The following is a 17,375-nucleotide window of genomic DNA, read 5'->3' on the forward strand; positions in this document are numbered from 1 at the left end:
TACGTAAAATGAAACGCGCTCTGCGTTGGCTTGAAATGCAGATGTTCTGGCTGGGGGAGGGGAGAAGGAAGGTGGAAAGAAAGAGAACAGGTAGGGATTCAGAGAGGCAGACAAGGTGATGAAAGGGAAGAAATTTTCAGGAGCTGAGTTTCTCCTCCGTATCCTGTGCCTAACAGGACGAGTGGACCAGAGTGCAGGCTGAGACACTCGCCAAGTCGCGCCAGGTCTTGCTTCGGTGACCCTTGGCCGCCCCACTCCGTGACAGGTGAGGCCGCTGAGCCGCCACCAGATCGCAGCTTCCTCGCGCTGCCTGCCGGGAGCCCAAGCCGCTTCCGGTTGCTCCGGGCTCCAGAACTTCGACTCCCGTCAGCCCCCGGGAAAACCGCAGCGGGGTCGCGCGGACGCTGCCGGAACTCGTAGTCCCATCTTCGCTGCGCTTCATAGCCGGAAGCGGGAACGCACAGGGCCGGGAACTACCAAGGCGAAGGTACGGGTGGCGGCGAGGGGTCAACCTGTGCCGGGCGTGGGGTTGGCGCTGAGGCTGTCGGAGGTGGTTGGGGTTGGGTGGGAGGAGATCCGCTCGCTTACACGAGGAGGATTGAGCCGCCGCCGCCGCCGTCGTCGCGAGTGCGGAGTCGGGACTTGAGCCGCCGCCGCCGCGACGCCGCTGGAGTTTGGGTCGCTAGCCCTCGGCCCTTCTGCCTCGCCGCTTCCCGGGGTCAGCGCGGCCTGCTTGTTCCACGCCGGTCGCCCCCGCCTCCATTTCCCGCCCTCTCTTCACCACACACACGGCCCCCCCGATCATGGATCCGGGCAGTGGTGGTGGCGGCGTCGGCGGCGGCGGGAGCAGCAGCAGCGGCAGCAGCAGCTGCGACTCGGCGCCCGACTGCTGGGACCAGGCGGACATGGAAGCCCCCGTGCCGGGCTCATGCGGTGGCTCTGGCGGCCCTTTGGCGGCGGCGGCGGCCGAGGCCCAGGGTGAACCCCTCAGTGCGGCCTTCAGCCGGCAACTCAACGTCAACGCCAAACCCTTCGTGCCCAATGTCCACGCCGCCGAGTTCGTGCCGTCCTTCCTGCGGGGCCTACCCCAGCCGCCGCCACCCTCAGCCGGCGCCTCGGCCAACAACCACGGGACCGGCAGCGGCGCGGGAGGCTCTTCGGGTAAAGGGTCGGGACTCGGGGCAGCCCCGAGACGCGGGAGGCAGCGGGGCTGCGAGGGCGGGAGCAGCAGCGGGGGGGTCTGGGCCCACCTGGGCTGGGGTGGGCTGGGATGAGGCGGTGCGCCCCGCAGAGCCGGGGGACGTGGGGCCCGGCGGCACGTGGGGCGCTGACAGCGGAGTCGGGCGCCGGCAGTCTTGGGTGGGGCGGTCCGGGGCCGGGAAGTCGGCCTCATGGGGTGGCGGCGGCGGAGGGCCGGGCGGGGTGGGAGAAGCGCGCTGGGGACACTGGCGGGGCTTGGGGCCGGGGCCGGGGGCCCCAGTTACCACTTAAGGTGGGAACCGTATGGAACGGAGAGGGGCGGCGGCAGGGCAGTAACACGAGGCCCAGAAGTGAGGGCAGATGGAATCCCGAGCCTGTAGGTAGGTGGGCGTTGAAAGGTCCGAGGAGTTGGGGAGGACGAATCGAGTTTTCTCTTCACCTTAGGCCTAGGAGAGAGTGTCTCTTGGCTGCAACTTCTGTTATTGAAACTGTAATTACGTGTTAAATATCTGTGGCACGGAACCGGCTAAAGGAATCCCAAGATGCATTGCAGTCTTGTGATCCGACAGAAACTGTTGGCTATCAATACAAAGATCTTTTTCACCCTTCGCATTTTGTAAGCTTGTAAAGTTCACAAAATGTCACAAAGTTAGAGTACCTCATTTAATATGGATAGGAAATTACATTAATTTGTGTGCTCCCTTTCTTAAGTGGGACTTGGACTTTCTCCGTCAGTGACAGGCTTAGAATTTTCAGTGTGTCAAAATCGTTTACCTTATTCAGGTTGTTGGGTATAACTCACTTTTTTAATGTTATGTGTCAGTTAAGTAGCCTATTCAGACACTTGAGCATTTGTTATAACAATAGTAGTCATGTGCGGTTCTGACCTTAGGTATTAAGACAAACTTTCAGATGTTTCAAGTTCAGTTCGGTCTTTAATAACCTTCCTGTATTTAGGGGGCTGCTTCAGTAATAGCATGCTTTCAGGTACTGATTTTGTAGGAATATCAAATGAGTGAACTTAAGTATTCTTATATAAAAGTTGCTTATTACCTTGTCCCGTGTTAGAACATTGGTCCTTCCAGGGTCGTGGGTTTGGTTCCCGGCCAAGGTTTCTCTCTGTCTTTCTCACCATCCCTTCCTCCCAGTCTCTGAAAAGCAAAGGAAAAGATGTCCTCAGGTGAGGATTAACAAAATAAACAAACAAATAAATAAAAGTTGCTTATTTTAGGAGCTTAGAGAGAAAAAGGGAAAGGCTGAATGTCCTTGCATTCTAGTGAGGGTATGGAACTGAATCATAGTTATTCCCAGCAATTTGTGAGAGCAGATTGTTGATTTCTCTTTAAAGTTCTATATTGTATTTTTTAGATAAGTGGACACCATAAAAGTTTAGTTTCTTCAGAAACTTCTGCTACAATTTTCTCTCTAGAGGTAAAAAGAGACTTTGGAGAAATACTTTTGCAAGTATGTACATATGTGAGCACAGTTTGGATTTGGTTGTTTTATTGACTGGTATTTCTTATGCTTGTGTGGGTGTTTGATGTTTTCCTTTTGAACAAGGAAGCTTACTTAGCTTTTATTTCTTTGCTTATGTCAAGCCATTTTGGCTACTTAAACAAATCCACTTAACAGCTCCTAAAAGTGCCTATTTCCAGTGCCTTATCATAAGGATCTCTGTTATCCAGACATTTTCTTTTTCGGTCCTCCCTCAGTCTGAAGCCATCAGCAACAGTATAGCAAGACCTATTTCCAGCCTAGCTACCTATTAGCCATCCAGGGACAGCCATCAGTAATCAGGGACAGCTATCCTTAGAGCAGTGGTCTGGAATGGTAGTCAATTGTTGAATAACTAGGCAGACTAGGGATTAACACTTTTATTTTTTTAAGTTAATAAATTTTTATTTAAGGAATTTCACATGTTCTGTCTGAGTCCTTCCACTGGAATCCTGAATTTGAGTCTTAATTGTCATCCCTTTTTTGCTCAATCCAGTTGTCATTTCACTCAGTCCACAATCCTTGTAGTTGAGCTTCTTTGATCTACACTTGAATATGGACATCAAAAACTCTCCACCTAGGCCGGCCTGGACTGTTTGGCTCAGTGGATAGAATATCGGCCAGCGGACCAAAGGGTTCCAGGTTTGATTCTGTTCAAGGGCACCTGCCTGGGCTGAGGGCTCGATCCCCACTAAGGGGGCGTGCAGGTTGATCCACGATTCTCTCAACGATGTTTCTATCTATCTCCCTTACTCTCTGAAATCAATAAAAATACTTAAAAAAAAAAAAACCACAAAAAAAAACCTCTTCACCTATAATCGTTGGGAACTGATTTCTTCAAGCAAATTTACTTTAGGCAATGGTTAGGGTCTGAGTAGATGGATCAGCCTCATTTAATTTCAGATACCCTCTAAACACGAATAAGTTAAAATCATCTTCACTCCAAAGCTGTCACTCCCTAGAACAGTATAGATCTTCGGGATATACAAAATACCTAAAGAATAAGACATAAATCCAGATATTGTGTTCTTAAGATAAAACGCTAATGAGAAAAAGAAGTCGTCTTTATTACAGTTTTATCAACATCAAAATTAAAATACTAAAGCAGTATGGTTGATATTTCCCTGATATTCTGTGCTTTTTTAAATGATTAATCCTATAGTCCTGAAGGAACCAGCATTTTAGGTATCATGTTCCTTCTTATATGTATCAAAACTCATACTGAACAATGAGTTCTGGGTTAGGCATTAACTCTTACCCACGAGAATTTTTCCTCTTCCTGATAGTTGCTCATTTGCAGTTTTAATTCTTTTCTCTGTGACCTACTGGGAGTTAGAGATGTAAAAATGTGTAGGGAAGTGGTTGTAAGGGAAGTCCCTACCTTATGGTCAACTTTTTTCTTTTTTATCAGAGACTTATTTTGATGTTACAGACTTTACCAGCTGCTTCTACAAAATGTGAGTTATGTTTTTAAAAATTATCCTTTGTAGGATATTTATTTGAAAAAGAATAGATTTTCTAAATTGAGGTCCTGACTTATGTGGGACTGTTGGATTGCATGTTCCAAGCCCATTCAAGTCCATAAAATACCATCAGAGCAGGAAACTATGCTTGGAAGAAGTAGGGGAGAAAATGGGAACAGCATTTTTGTAAATTGTAAATTGAGTTTACAAAGGAGGAATCATAAAGTTTGCAATTTTTTTTATATTAAGGAAATGGACAGTAGGGCTAACATATTTCTTTTTGTTGTGAAGCCATAGCTGAAATTTGCTGTGTGTGTGTGTGTGTGTGTGTGTGTGTGTGTGTGTGTTTAAACTAGATACCAGAGAGCACTTGTACAGTGTCATCCACCTTCTCTAGAAGGCTGCTGGTTATTCCTGTTTCCAGCCATCCCAGCTTAGGTTTCAGTGTTGACTTAGGATCTCTTTGAAAATTTAATATAGGGTTCCAAAAACATGACTAAGTAGAACCCATTAGGTGTAATTCATTTTAGTTCAGTACTCTGTACAGAGCCAAGTAAATTGGCTAAGTAATTGCTCTTTAAAGTAGAGGTCCTAAAATGAATGAAAATATGAAGACAAGGGTTATATATACCAGAACAACAAATGTTTTCCATGGTAGAATGTACTTTAAGCTCCAGTTTGCATCTAGTTCAGTCTCCCCCCAGTAAATGAGAAACAGGTTTAGTTACTAGTCAGGGTTAGTTACTTGGTGTCTTAGTCCATTTGGGCTACTATAACAAAATATTACAGCTGATAGAAAATAGACATTTATTGCTCACAGTCCTGGAGGCTGGAAGTCTGTGATGGGGTGCCAGCCTGGTTGAGCAAGGCCCTTTTCTAGACTATTGGCTTCTTGTGTCCTCTTTCCGCTGCAGGGGCAAGAGAGCTCTTTGTAAAGACACTAATCCCATTCATGAGGGCTCCACCCTCATGAGGGCTCCACCTTCATGACCAAGGGCCCTCCAAAGGCCCCATCTACCACTATCACTTCAGGTGTTAGGATTTCAACTTAAGAATTTGGGGGGGGGTATAGGTGGGACACAAATATTCAGACTATAGCACTTGGATTTAAGAGCAGCCTAGCTTCTAAAGTAATGGTGTAATGCTCTTTCCACTTTTCCACCCTCAACATTTCTCAAAACTCTGCCATTAAAAAAATAAGTATAGAATAAAACCAGCAGGCTTCAGAGGAAGATCTAGCCCCAAAATGTAGCACATTATATTGTGGAACTTGAATTTTAAAAAGAAATACTTGTTTTGTAGTGCTTGGTTTTCACTGACTGCCTGTATGTTGGGAAGGGATTTTTTTTTTTTTTAAATGATTGAGATATTAATATAGCATGAAATTCACATTTTAAAAATATACTGTTTAGTTGTTTTTGGTATATTCACAAAGTTATGCAACAAAGTGTCATCCACCTTCCCTGGAAGGCTTGTTACTTGGTGGATGCTTGTTAATCACTCAATAGTCTCAAAAAATGTCTTTGGGGCCCTAGAGTAGAAAAGATACAGAATAAAACTGGTTATGCTTGTTTCCTCCGGAAGAACTCTTAAAAATTATTATTATTAAACATTACCTATTGACTGATAGATAAGTTTGGATAAATAAGGTTCTTGACTTTAGATTTGTTTTCTTTTTCCTCTAAGACTGAAATGGCCTGCATTAACAGTTCTAATATACAGGATTTTTCAGGTTTCTGTGGGACAGTAAATACAATAGAATAGAGTGGACAGAAAAGATCAGGGGAAACTATTGCTCCTGGAGTATCATATGTGTATATATGACACTGTGTGTGTGTGTGTGTGTGTGTGTGTGTGTGTGTGTGTTGGTTAATCCTCACCTGAGGATATTTTTACTATTGATTTTTTTTTTTTTTTTTTTTTTTTAAGAAAGGGTGGGAAGGCGAGAGACAGACAGACAGACATTAATTGGTTGCCTCCTGCATGGGTATCTCCTGCCAGGGATCGAATATGTAACTCAGGTACCTGAACTCGACAGGGAATTGAATCCTCAAATCATTGGGTGGCTAGGGCCGAGACTCTAACCACTGCATAGCCCAGGCAGTGCTCGCTCTCCCTCATCCTCTCCCTCCCCCCGCCCCCCTCTCCCTCTCACTCTTATTCTCACTCTCTCCCTCCTTTCCTCCCTCCCTCTCCCCCAATCTTGGCTTACTGATTATTAGGTTATTGAATTTGGCCCCTTATATGCTTGAATGACTTGGGCAAGGAGGATTTAGGAAACAAGTGCTGCGCCATGTTGAGCAGTTGTTTAAACTGTTAGAAATTTTGATTGAGAATAAACTGTCTTTGAAACAAGTTTTATTTAGTAGTGCAGTGAGTATAGAGCTTTTTGCATTATTTTGTCCTTTATTTCTCACTTTTTCTGAATCATATTGCATGAAAAGGCAGCAATTAAAGTTTATCAGGGCAAGTTAGGGAGATGTTATAAAGGACAGATTGTAAGCTTTGTTTTGCTTGCTTTTATTTGCTGGGGAGGAAATATCTTAGTGTTGAAATAGTATTGTTTTTCTGATTGAAGAAAAAGAAAAAAAGAGACTGGATAACCTTCTAGGTGAGTTAGCAGTATTAGAATGGAAATTTTTGAGATGTGAATCTGGTTTTGCTCAGATATATGTATAACAATTAACGAACTGCCTACAGAATGCAGGATGCTGTTCTAGGCACTTGAAATGACAGCACCAAGATGAATAAATTGTTCCCAAGGAGTCTAGAAAGGGATCAGATTTACTCTTAATGGAAGACACAGCATGGTAAGAGGGCCATACAAAGGGTGCAGAGGGCTTTCAAAGCTGTAAAGAATAATTGTTCACAGATTTCCTTATGTAAATAATTTCAATCTTGTCACCCTAATGATAAACTAAGGATCTATCTATTTTCCTCCTTTTTTTAAAAAAGGATTTTCCCATTTTTCAAAATATATTTTTATTAATTTCAGAGAGGAAGGAAAAAGGAGAGATAGAAACATCAATGATGAGAGAGAATCATTAATTGGCTGCCTCCTGCACTCTCCCCACTGGGGATCGAGTTGCAACTTGAGCATGTGCCCTTTACCGAAATTGAACGTGGGCCCCTTTAGTCCACAGGCTAATGTTCTACCCACTGAGCCAAACTGGTTAGGGCGTCTTTTCTTTTAAAAAAAAAATATTTTTATTGATTTTTTACAGAGAGGGAAGGAGAGGGATAGAGAGTTAGAAACATCAATGAGAGAGAAACATCAATCAGCTGCTTCCTGCACGTACAGAGGATGTGCCTGCAACCAAGGTACATGCCCTTGACCGAAATTGAACCTGGGCCCTTCAGTCTGTAGGCCAACGCTCTACCACTGAGCCAAACTGGTCAGGGCACTATGACCAAATTTTAACTAACCATTTAGAAATCCAGATTACCATCTGTATTAAACTACTATCTGACTGTCTTATGTTAAAATTTTTGCACTTCTTGTTTTAAAATTTGTGGTAATATACCTAGTTCATTGGTAATAGCCAGTGCATTAGTCTTCCTTTATCATAAACAGTAGTATTAGTTTCTCTTTTCAATTTGGGGTATGGCAGTCTTATTCAAAACTGATACACTTAGCCCAGCCAGCATAGCGCAGTGGTTGAGCGTTCACCTATGAACCAGGAGTTCATATTCATTCACAATTCGAATCCCAGTCAGATTCCCAGGTTGCAGGCTCTATCCACAGAGTAATACGTGCAGGAGGCAGCTGATCAATTTTTCTCATCATTGATGTTTCTGTCTCTAGCTCCCTCTCCATTCCTCTCTGAAATCAATAAAAATACATTAAAAAAAAAATAAAACCTGCCACACTCAGATAACTTTTCCACTTAATTAGAATTGTTCCTGTTTGAATACTTGATAAGGATGTGTTCCTGAGCATAGAGATACCACTGGAAATGTGAAACCATAATTTCATTCCTCATGAGGTTTACTAACTTCTCTTTCATTAGCAGATATGAACCATGCAGGACCTGGTAGGTTAATCTCATATTAGAGTGGTCATCTGTTTGCTAACCATGAACAATGACTTTGAGCTTAGTAGAATTCAACACCCCTGCTCATTAGTAGCAGTAAAATCTGGATGTCATATGCATTATGAAATAAGACCATAGTTGAATTAACAAGAGAAGATTGCTTGTGCATTTGTGAATACTGGGTATAACTATATTGAGAAGTTTACATTTTAAAAAAATTTGGCTGTATCTGTTATTTTTCTGGCTCATTATTCCAAAAACATCAGTTGACAAATATTGCTAAGTTTTATAAATGTGATCCATCATCTTAATACATGGAAAGCTTTTTTCAAACATAAAGAAACTGGTTAACTTCTTACTTTTGAGTCCTTTAATGTCATTACTACCTGTAAATTAAACTTTTTTTCTTTTTTTAATTTTCACCTGAGGGTATTTTCCATTGAGTTTTAGAGAGAGGGAAAGACAGGGGAATATTGATGTGAGAGAAACACATCAACTAGTTGCCTCCTGCATGGCCCCAACCAGGGCTCTGGGAAGAGCCTCCAGCCAAGACATGCCCTTGACCGGAATCCCCTAGGTCTGTAGGTCGAAAGCTCTATCCACTCAGCCAAACTGGCTAAGGTTTATTTTTTTTCCATTACAGTTTACATTCAATATATGTTTCAGTATACTTTTCAGTATATTAAGCATTTCATTGCTTGTGGTACTTACTTGACTCTTTGCCTCTATGAGTTTTACAAACTTAAACATTATAAATGTAGGATATTTTGGAAAATAAAATGGAACAGATTTTTTTTATTATACTGCATTATGCAGCCATGTGGAGGTGGTCTCATGACTATGTCTCTGTTCTAAGAAGTACTTTACTTTACAGCTTTATTCATGTAAAGTATAAAATACTGCATTTTTGTAAATCTAAGAGTTGGTTCTAGAACTAGGTGGTCAGTTGTATGTACTTTTTCATTTTGAAAAGTTCACTTACAATTTGGGGGCTATCTTACTAGGTGAGGAGGGGGAGCCCACCATACTAGCTGTCTCAATCTTTTTCCTGTTTTAAAATACTTGTACATCATAACTTAGTTTACATTTATTGACTTACTAGCGGGCCAGTGCATGAAATTCATTCACAGGTAGGTTCCCTAGTGGCTGCTGGCTGCAGGCTGGGGCCTCCCTTCCCCTGGCTGTGGGCCCCATCGCCAAAGCCTGCCATGTTCCTTGTCACCCCTTGGTGGTCAGCACACATGTAACTCGTGGTTGGCCAGACTCCGGCTCATAGGTACAATTTGCATATTAGCCTTTTATTATATAGGAAGGATTTTTCAACAGGCTGTTTGAGGAAAGGGTCTTGTATAAATTGGAAAAGCCCAGCTGAGTCTGTTATGTCTGAATGTTAGATGGTGGTGATTACAGTATTTCATAGGGTTTTGATGGAATTTAAATGAGAGAGCAAACAGCACATAAAAGTTCAATAGAGCCCTGGCTGGTTTGCTCAGTGGTTAGAGTGTCAGCCCGTGAATCAAAGGGTCAAAGGTTCAATCCCTATCCTGGTTGGTGTGCATGAGGGAGGAAACCAATTCATGCGTCTATCTGACATCAATGTTTCTCTATCTTTTTCTCTCTTTTTTTTTTTTTTTTATAAAATATATTTTTTATTGATTTTATACAGAGAGGAAGGGAGAGAGATAGAGAGTTAGAAACATCGATGAGAGAGAGTCATCGATCAGCTGCCTCTTGCACACCCCCTACTGGGGATATGCCCGCAACCAAGGTACATGCCCTTGACTGGAATCGAACCCGGGACCCTTCAGTCCCCAAGCCGACGCTCTATCCATTGAGCCAAACCGGACCTGGCTATCTTTTTCTCTTTATCTTTCTCCCTTATACTCCTCTGAAAATCAATGGAAAAAAATATCCATGGGTGAGGATTAATAAAAAGTTAAAAAAACAAAAAACAAAACCACACCCCAACAATATTAATTCGTATAAATTAACTTAGAGGCCCAGTGCACGATATTCGGGCATGGGGAGTTGTGTCTCTTAAGCCCAGCTTGCAGCCCCTCCAATCTGAGATACCTTGGGGGATGTCCAATTGCCTGTTTAGGCCCGATCCTAACAGGCAGTCCGACACCCCCTTCACAATCCAAGACTGGTGACTCCCAACTGCTCACTTGCTTGTCTTCCTGATTTCCCCTAACCACTTCTGCCTGCCAGCCTGATCACCCTCTAATCACTTCCCTATCAGGCTGATTGATGCCTAACTGCTCCCCTGCCAGCCTGTTTGCTCCTAATTGCATCCCCTGCAGGCCTGATCCCCCCACCCCCTCAAATGCTCTCCCCTTCAGGGCTGGGTCCCCTACAACTGCCCTTCCCTTCAGGCTTGATTGCCCCTAACTTCTCTCCTCTGCCAGCTGGGTCAACTCTAATTGCCCTTTCCTACAGACTTGATCGCCCCCAACTGCCCTCCCTTGCAGGCCTGATCCCTCCCAACTGCCTTCCCCTGCTGGCCATCTTGTGGTGGCCATTTTGTGTCCACATGGGGGCAGCCATCTTTGACTACATGTGAGCAGCAATCTTGTGTGTTGGAGTGACAGTCCATTTGCATATTACTCTTTTATTAGATAGGATATTTGACAAAGGAGGCAAGAGCATACAATGGAGTAAAGACAGTCTCCAATATATGGTGCTGGGAAAATTGGACAGGTACATGCAAAAAAATGAAACTAGACTACCAACTTATACCCAAGAATAAACTAAAAAATACTTACATGTAAGTTGTGAAACTATAAAAATCCTAGAGGAAACATAGATAGCAAAATTTCAAACTTCTCTTGAAACAGTATTTTTGCTAATATATCTCCTAAGGCAAAGGAAACAGAGGAGAAAACAAATTGGACTATATCACAATAAGCTGCTGCATCAACAAAATGAAAATGAGCCCACTATATGGGAAAACATATTTGCCAGTGATACATCTGATAAGGCATAAGGGGATAATATCCAAAATATATAAGGAACTAATTCCACTTAACAAAAGGAAGACAAACCAATTAAAAAATGGGCAAAGGATCTAAATACACACTTCTCCAAAGTGCACATACAGAAGACCAATAGACACATGAAAAAATGCTCAGTCATTAATCATCCAAGAGATGCAAATTAAATATGCAAAATAACAATGAGGTATCACCTCACATCTGCCAGAATGGCTGTCATAAAAAAATCAACAAATGACAAGTGTTGACGAATATGTAGAGAAAAGGGAACCCTAGTACACTGCTGGTGGGAATGCAGACTGGTGCAGCCATTATGGAAAACAGTATGAAGTATCCTCAAAAATTAAATATTGAACTGCCATTTGACCTAATGATCCTACTTCTAGGAATGTGCCCTAAGAAACCTGAAATACCAATCAGAAAGAAAGTCTGCACCCCTATGTTAAAAGCAGCACAATTTACAATAGCCAAGATCTGGAAATAGCTCAAGTGCCCATCAGTAGATGAGTGGATAAAAAAGCTGTGTTACATTTATACCATGGAATACTATGCAGCAGTAAAAAGAAAGGATCTCTTACCCTTTGAGATAGCATGGAGGGACCTGGAGAGTATTCATGCTAAATGAGATATTCAGTCAGAGAAAGACAGGTATCACATGATCTCACTCAAATGTAGAATCTAATGAACAAAATAAACTTATGAACAATTGGATCCAGAGACATGGAAACATGGAACAGATTGGAATCTCAGAGAAGGTGGGGGAAAGTGGGTGGGTGGGGACACAGACAAATAGTGTGGTGAAGGCCTGGGGTTGGGGACAGAAGCGGGCTAGAAGGGGAGGAAAAGGCAGGAATGTAATACTTTCAACAAGGAAGATAAACAAACAAACAAAAACATTAGTTGGCGTTAGCATCACCCCAATATCCAGCATTGTATCGATTTGTGAGAGCTTGGTATCCCTTGTTCTGGCCATAATAGATACTCAGTATATGCTGGTAAAATTTAGTTGATAGTCAATACATGTTAGGGTATGAAAACTGTCATTTGTTGAATATTTGATAGGTGCCAGAAGTTATTTGTCACTAAACAAAGGTTTTTTTTTTGTTTTTTGTTTTTTTCTTTTTCTTTTTTTTCAGTTTAATCTGTTCAATAATCCTGTCAGGTGATTGGCATGTAATTTCCATAATTTCAATGAAATAATTGCTTCTTACAACTTGTTAGTGACAAACTATGATTTAAGTGAGGAGTCAGCTCAGTTTTAGCCTTGTTTGCTACTACATGCTTGCTACCTCTTCCATCTCTAGGTGGCATATGAACTTGATTCACTTAGCATTGCCTGGCTTCATCTCAAAATTGAATATTTTTTCCTTATCCACAAACTTTGCTTTAAAATAGGAAAATGAACAAAAGTTAATCTCTTTTATGTCTGAAGTACAATTCCTGATCCCTTCTAAACCTAATTGAAATGATTTCTGCTCCCCTCCACTCCCACTTCATTTCTGTGACATAGGTTGGAGGTCATCTTAAACCTTTCCCTCTTTCTTCCTAATTCTGTTAGATATTGTATCCATTATCTGTGCACTTAATCCCGCCTCTAGTTTTATTGCTCAGTTATCATAATGGCATGCTTCCTTGTAGTAATGATGCTGGTCTCTCTGCCAGTAGTGTCTTTCCCTCTCTAGTTCTTCTATATACTACCATAGAATAGTCTTCCCATGTGATACTCCATATGTCACTTCTGTCAGAAAGCCTTGATTGCCCTTTACCTTTTAGGGACAGAAAATTGCTTTCTTCAGCACTTGTTTTTTTTTTGTTTGTTTGTTTTTTAAATATATTTTATTGATTTTTCACAGGAAGAGAGAGGGATAGAGAGTCAGAAACATTGATGAGAGAGAATCATCGATCAGTTGCCTCTTGCACACCCCCTTCCAGGGATATGCCCGCAACCAAGGTACATGCCCTTGACCGGAATCGAACCCGGGACCTTTCAGTCCGCAGGCCGACGCTCTATCCACTGAGCCAAACCAGTCTCGGCTCAACACTTGTTGTTAATAAAGGTTGGGTCCAATACCTTTTCTTGACTCTTATAGGTGTTAATATTTTCTGGCAGTGGTTTTATTATTTTTTTATTAGAACTTGGGGTGATATTGGCTAATAAAATTGTATAGGTTTCAGAGGTACAACTCTATAATGCATCATCTGTATATTGTATTGTATTCACCACCCCAAGTCAAGATTCTATTACCATTTAACCCCCCTTTTACCTTCTACCCCCTTCCTCCCGGTAGTGATTTTTAAAATGAGTTTTGCTGGATATGAATTATTATTTTTTAAAATATATTTATTGAGTTTTTACAGAGAGGAAGGGAGAGGGATAGAGAGTTAGAAACATAAATGAGAGAGAAACATCAATCAGCTGCCTCTTACACACCCCCTACCGGGGATGTGCCCACAACCAAGGTACATGCCCTTGACCGGAATTGAACCTGGGACCTTTCAGTCTACAGGCTGATGCTCTATCCACTGAACCAATTAATTATTTTTTAAGTAAATATATTTATCGATTTCAGAGAGGGAGGGAGAAAGATGGAAACATCAATGAAGCGAATCATCGAAGAGCTGCCTCTTGTATATTCCCATACTGGGGATTGAGCCCGAAACCCGGGCAAGTGCCCTGATTGGGAATTGAACCGTGACCTCCTGGTTTATAAGATATGCTCAACCATTGAGCAACACCAGCCAGACTAATTCTTCTTTACTAGAGGCCCCATGGTGCAAGAGTAGGCCTTCCTTCACCAGCTGCTGGCACTGGCTTCCCTCTGGCACCTGGGACCTGAGCTTCCCTTATATATATAGATTACTTAGTGTGTAGGATTCACGTGACTTCAAATTCTTTGATTTTTTTTGTATTTTGCAGGTTCTTTAAAGCAGGGGTACTTTCATATTACAGTAACATTTAAGTTTAGCAGGTAAAATAAGTTTAAGCATAGTTGGGGAACAGTATATATCTCTTCTAGTGATGTCATAGGTAGATTTGTGGTGTGGAAATGGGATTGTGCTTTGACCTTAGAAATCTAACATAGGGCAAAATTGGCGTCCTTGTAATTGCCTTTCTGAGATGTAAAGGCCTGTATATAGTTGGAGGATTTTATCTGAAGTACTTTATTTTGTTATCAAATATAATTTGAGGATTTTTTTATTTAATAAATCTTTATTGTTCAGATTACTACAGTTGGTTCTTCCCCCCCTCCTGCCCCCCCCCCCCCCAATAGTTCTCCTCCACCCAGTTCCCACCCCACACTGTCCTTACCTCTCCTCACTGTCCTCATCCATAGATGTATAATTTTTGTGCGGTCTCTTCCCGCACCCCCCACACTCCTTCCACCCTGAGAATTATCAGTCCATTCCATTTCTATGCCCCTGATTCTATTATATTCACCAGTTTATTCTGTTCCTCAAATTTTAATTCACTTGATTTTTAGATTTTCTTGTTGATATGTATTTGTTCATAATTTTTATCTTCTTCCTCTTTTTAAAGAATATCTTTCAGCATTTCATATAATACTGGTTTGGTGGTGATGAACTCCTTTAGCTTTTTCATATCTGTGAAGCTCTTTTTGTTATTTTTTCCTTTTTGCGGGGGTGGGGGTGGGAATTGTTGGGTTTTTTTTTTTAGTTTTTGTTTTTTTTTAAGTATGAGATCATGGACAGACACCTTTAAATATATATTTTATTGATTTTTTTACAGAGAGGAAGGGATAGGGAGAGGGAGTTAGAAACATTGATGAGTGAAAAACATCTATCAGTTGCCTCCTACACAGGCCCCACTGGGGATGTGCCCACAACCAAGGTATATGCCCTTGACCGGAATCAAACCCAGGACCATTCAGTCCACAGACTGATGCTCTATCCACTGAGCCACACTGGTTAGGTCTGTGAGCTCTTTATCTGACCTTTAATTCTGAATGATAACTTTGTTGGGTAGAATAATCTTGGTTGTAGGTTCTTGCTATTCATCACTTTGAATATTTTTGCCACTCCAGTCTGGCATGCAGTTTCTGTTGAGAAATCACCTGACAATGGGTGCTCCCTTGTAGGTAATTAACTGTTTTTCTCTTGCTGCTTTTTAATATTCTCTGTCTTTTGCTCTTGGCATTTTAATTATGATGTGTCTTGATGTGGTCCTATTTGGATTCCTTTTGGTTGGGGTTCTGTGCACTTCCTGGACTTGTAAGTCTATTTCTTTTACCAGGTGGGGGAAGTTCTCAGTCATTATTTCTTCAAATAGGTTTTCAGTATCTTGCTCTCTTCTTCTGGCACCCCCCATAATTCTGATGTTGGTACATTTGAAGTTGTCCCAGAGGCTTCTTACACTTTCTTTAAATTTTTGGATTTTCTTTTTGCTTTTCCATTTGAGTGTTTTTTGCTTCTTTGTATTCAAATCTTTGACTTGATTGTTGCATTCCTCTAGTCTGCTATTGGGTCTTTGTATAATATTTTTTTTTATTTCAGACAGTGTATGTTTAATTTCTAGTTGGTCCTTTTTCATATCCTCGAGGGTCTCGTTAAATTTATTGGCCTTTTCTAGGAAATTCTTGAAAAACCTTATAATCGTGGTTTTGAATTCTATATCCAGTAGTTTGCTTTCCTCCATTTCTTTCATTTGTGATTGGTTTCTTTGTCTCTGCATTTTGGCTGCTTCCATTTGGGTAGCTTTGTGTGCTAGGTGTCCTATATGACCCAGTGGCTCGGCCACCCCAGTTCCCTGTGTTGGACACTCTTGGTGTACCCCTTTGTAGTCTGTGTATACAGCCTTGTTGTAGTTAAGTCTTGATTATTGCTGGTATCACTGGGAGGAATTGACCTACAGGCTAGTTGGCTGTGAGGATCAGCTGTGTCTATGCCAGGAGAACTTCTGTGCTGGAGACAGCCTTATGAGAGAAGACTTGCAAAATTGCAAAAGCCTCTGTGCTCAGATTGGATGGGGCGGAGTCTCAGGGCTGAGCAGATAGCCTTGGCTTCCCGTCAGCCCTGCCCTATGAGGCCCCTGGGTCTCATTGTCCCTTGGTAATCGCTGCAAGCACCTCTGAGAGAAAGCCGCCCTCAAGTTTCACCCACTGCCAAGACAGTCCAGTTTCTCTCTCCCAATGAATCCAGATTACGAGATTCTCGCCCAGAACTAGAGTTCATTTCAGTAGGGAGCTTCCAGTTCCCTCCAGCTAGAGAAAGCCAGCAGCACACTCAGCATTCAGTCCTCTCTGTGGCACACTTGCATGCGCGCCTCCAGACCTCTGCTTTTTTCGGTTCCCCTGAGTTTCTACCTGATAGTCCAGATTCCCCCCATAAGAGCCTGGGTCCTCAGGGCTCGCCCAGTACTGGGGTTTAGTGCAGCTGGGAGCTTTTGACTCCCTCCTGCTAGGGAAAGCCAGCGGCAACCTCAGCAGTCAGTCCTCTCTGCACGCACTCGCACGCGTGCCTTAAGACCCCTGCCTTCTGCGACTCCCTCGAGTCTCTGTATGCCTTTCTCTCTACCTGACAGTCCAGGCTCCCCCCATATGAGCCTGGGTCCACAGGGTCGCACCCAGAACTGGGGTTCAGTGCAATTGGAACTGGGGTTCAATTGCAGTCGGGATCTTCCTTCTCCCTCCCGCCACAGAAAGCCACCCTTCCTCTCTGCGCACGTGTCTCCGTACCTCAGCCCTTTGCAGCTCCTTTGATTCTTCGTGAGCTTTTCTCTTTCCTTCTAGTTGTAGAATTTCCACTCAGCCAGCTTTCCTGTGGTTCGAAATGATGTCTATTCTGTCTTTTAGTTGTAGTTTTGAGATTGTTATGTGAGGCAGCAGTTTAGGTGCTTACCTATGCCACCATCTTGGTTTCATTTTTCTATTTGAGAATCTAGATGATAATGTGATTATAGATTATTAAAAGGGGCTAATCATAGCCTTAGGCTAGAGGAATTTACTAAGGGAATTTAGAGAAGTAATGTATATTTGTTGAGCAAAATTTTACAAATTTGATCTGTCCTGGGCAACAGATTGCTTTTATAATATCTGTGAAGGAAAAGTTTATGGAGCAAAGTAACAGAATAAGTATTCTTTTTTTTTTTTTTTTTTTAAATATATTTTATTGATTTTGTACAGAGAGGAAGGGAGAGAGATAGAGAGCTAGAAACATCAATGAGAGAGAGAGTC

General features: G+C 42.4%; 2 protein-coding genes across 5 annotated transcripts in view; one reads left to right on the forward strand and one right to left on the reverse strand.

The window, feature by feature from the left end:
• TNFRSF17 (TNF receptor superfamily member 17) overlaps positions 1–17,375 on the reverse strand; it is a 122,564-nt gene that overhangs the window by 69,497 nt on the left and 35,692 nt on the right. The window contains exon 2 of the mRNA XM_084881178.1: positions 2,254–2,351. The gene's annotated coding sequence lies outside the window, so the exon portion shown is untranslated. The remainder of the gene's footprint in view (positions 1–2,253; positions 2,352–17,375) is intronic.
• Positions 66–17,375, forward strand: part of GSPT1 (G1 to S phase transition 1) — a 44,261-nt gene continuing 26,951 nt past the window's right edge. Inside the window, exon 1 of one of the 4 annotated variants that reach the window (XM_084881132.1) lies at positions 66–487. Coding sequence is in view for 2 of the 4 variants with exons in the window: in XM_084881130.1 (XP_084737256.1) it covers positions 804–1,161 (358 nt within the window). In the remaining 2 variants the exon portion in view is untranslated. Of the gene's footprint in view, positions 488–519; positions 1,162–17,375 lie in introns of those variants that run through there. The other 3 variants (XM_084881133.1, XM_084881130.1, XM_084881131.1) reach the window with 3 other exon arrangements.

The sequence above is a fragment of the Pipistrellus hanaki genome (assembly GCF_964339955.1).
Source record: "Pipistrellus hanaki genome assembly, chromosome: 4".
NCBI lineage: Eukaryota > Metazoa > Chordata > Mammalia > Chiroptera > Vespertilionidae > Pipistrellus > Pipistrellus hanaki.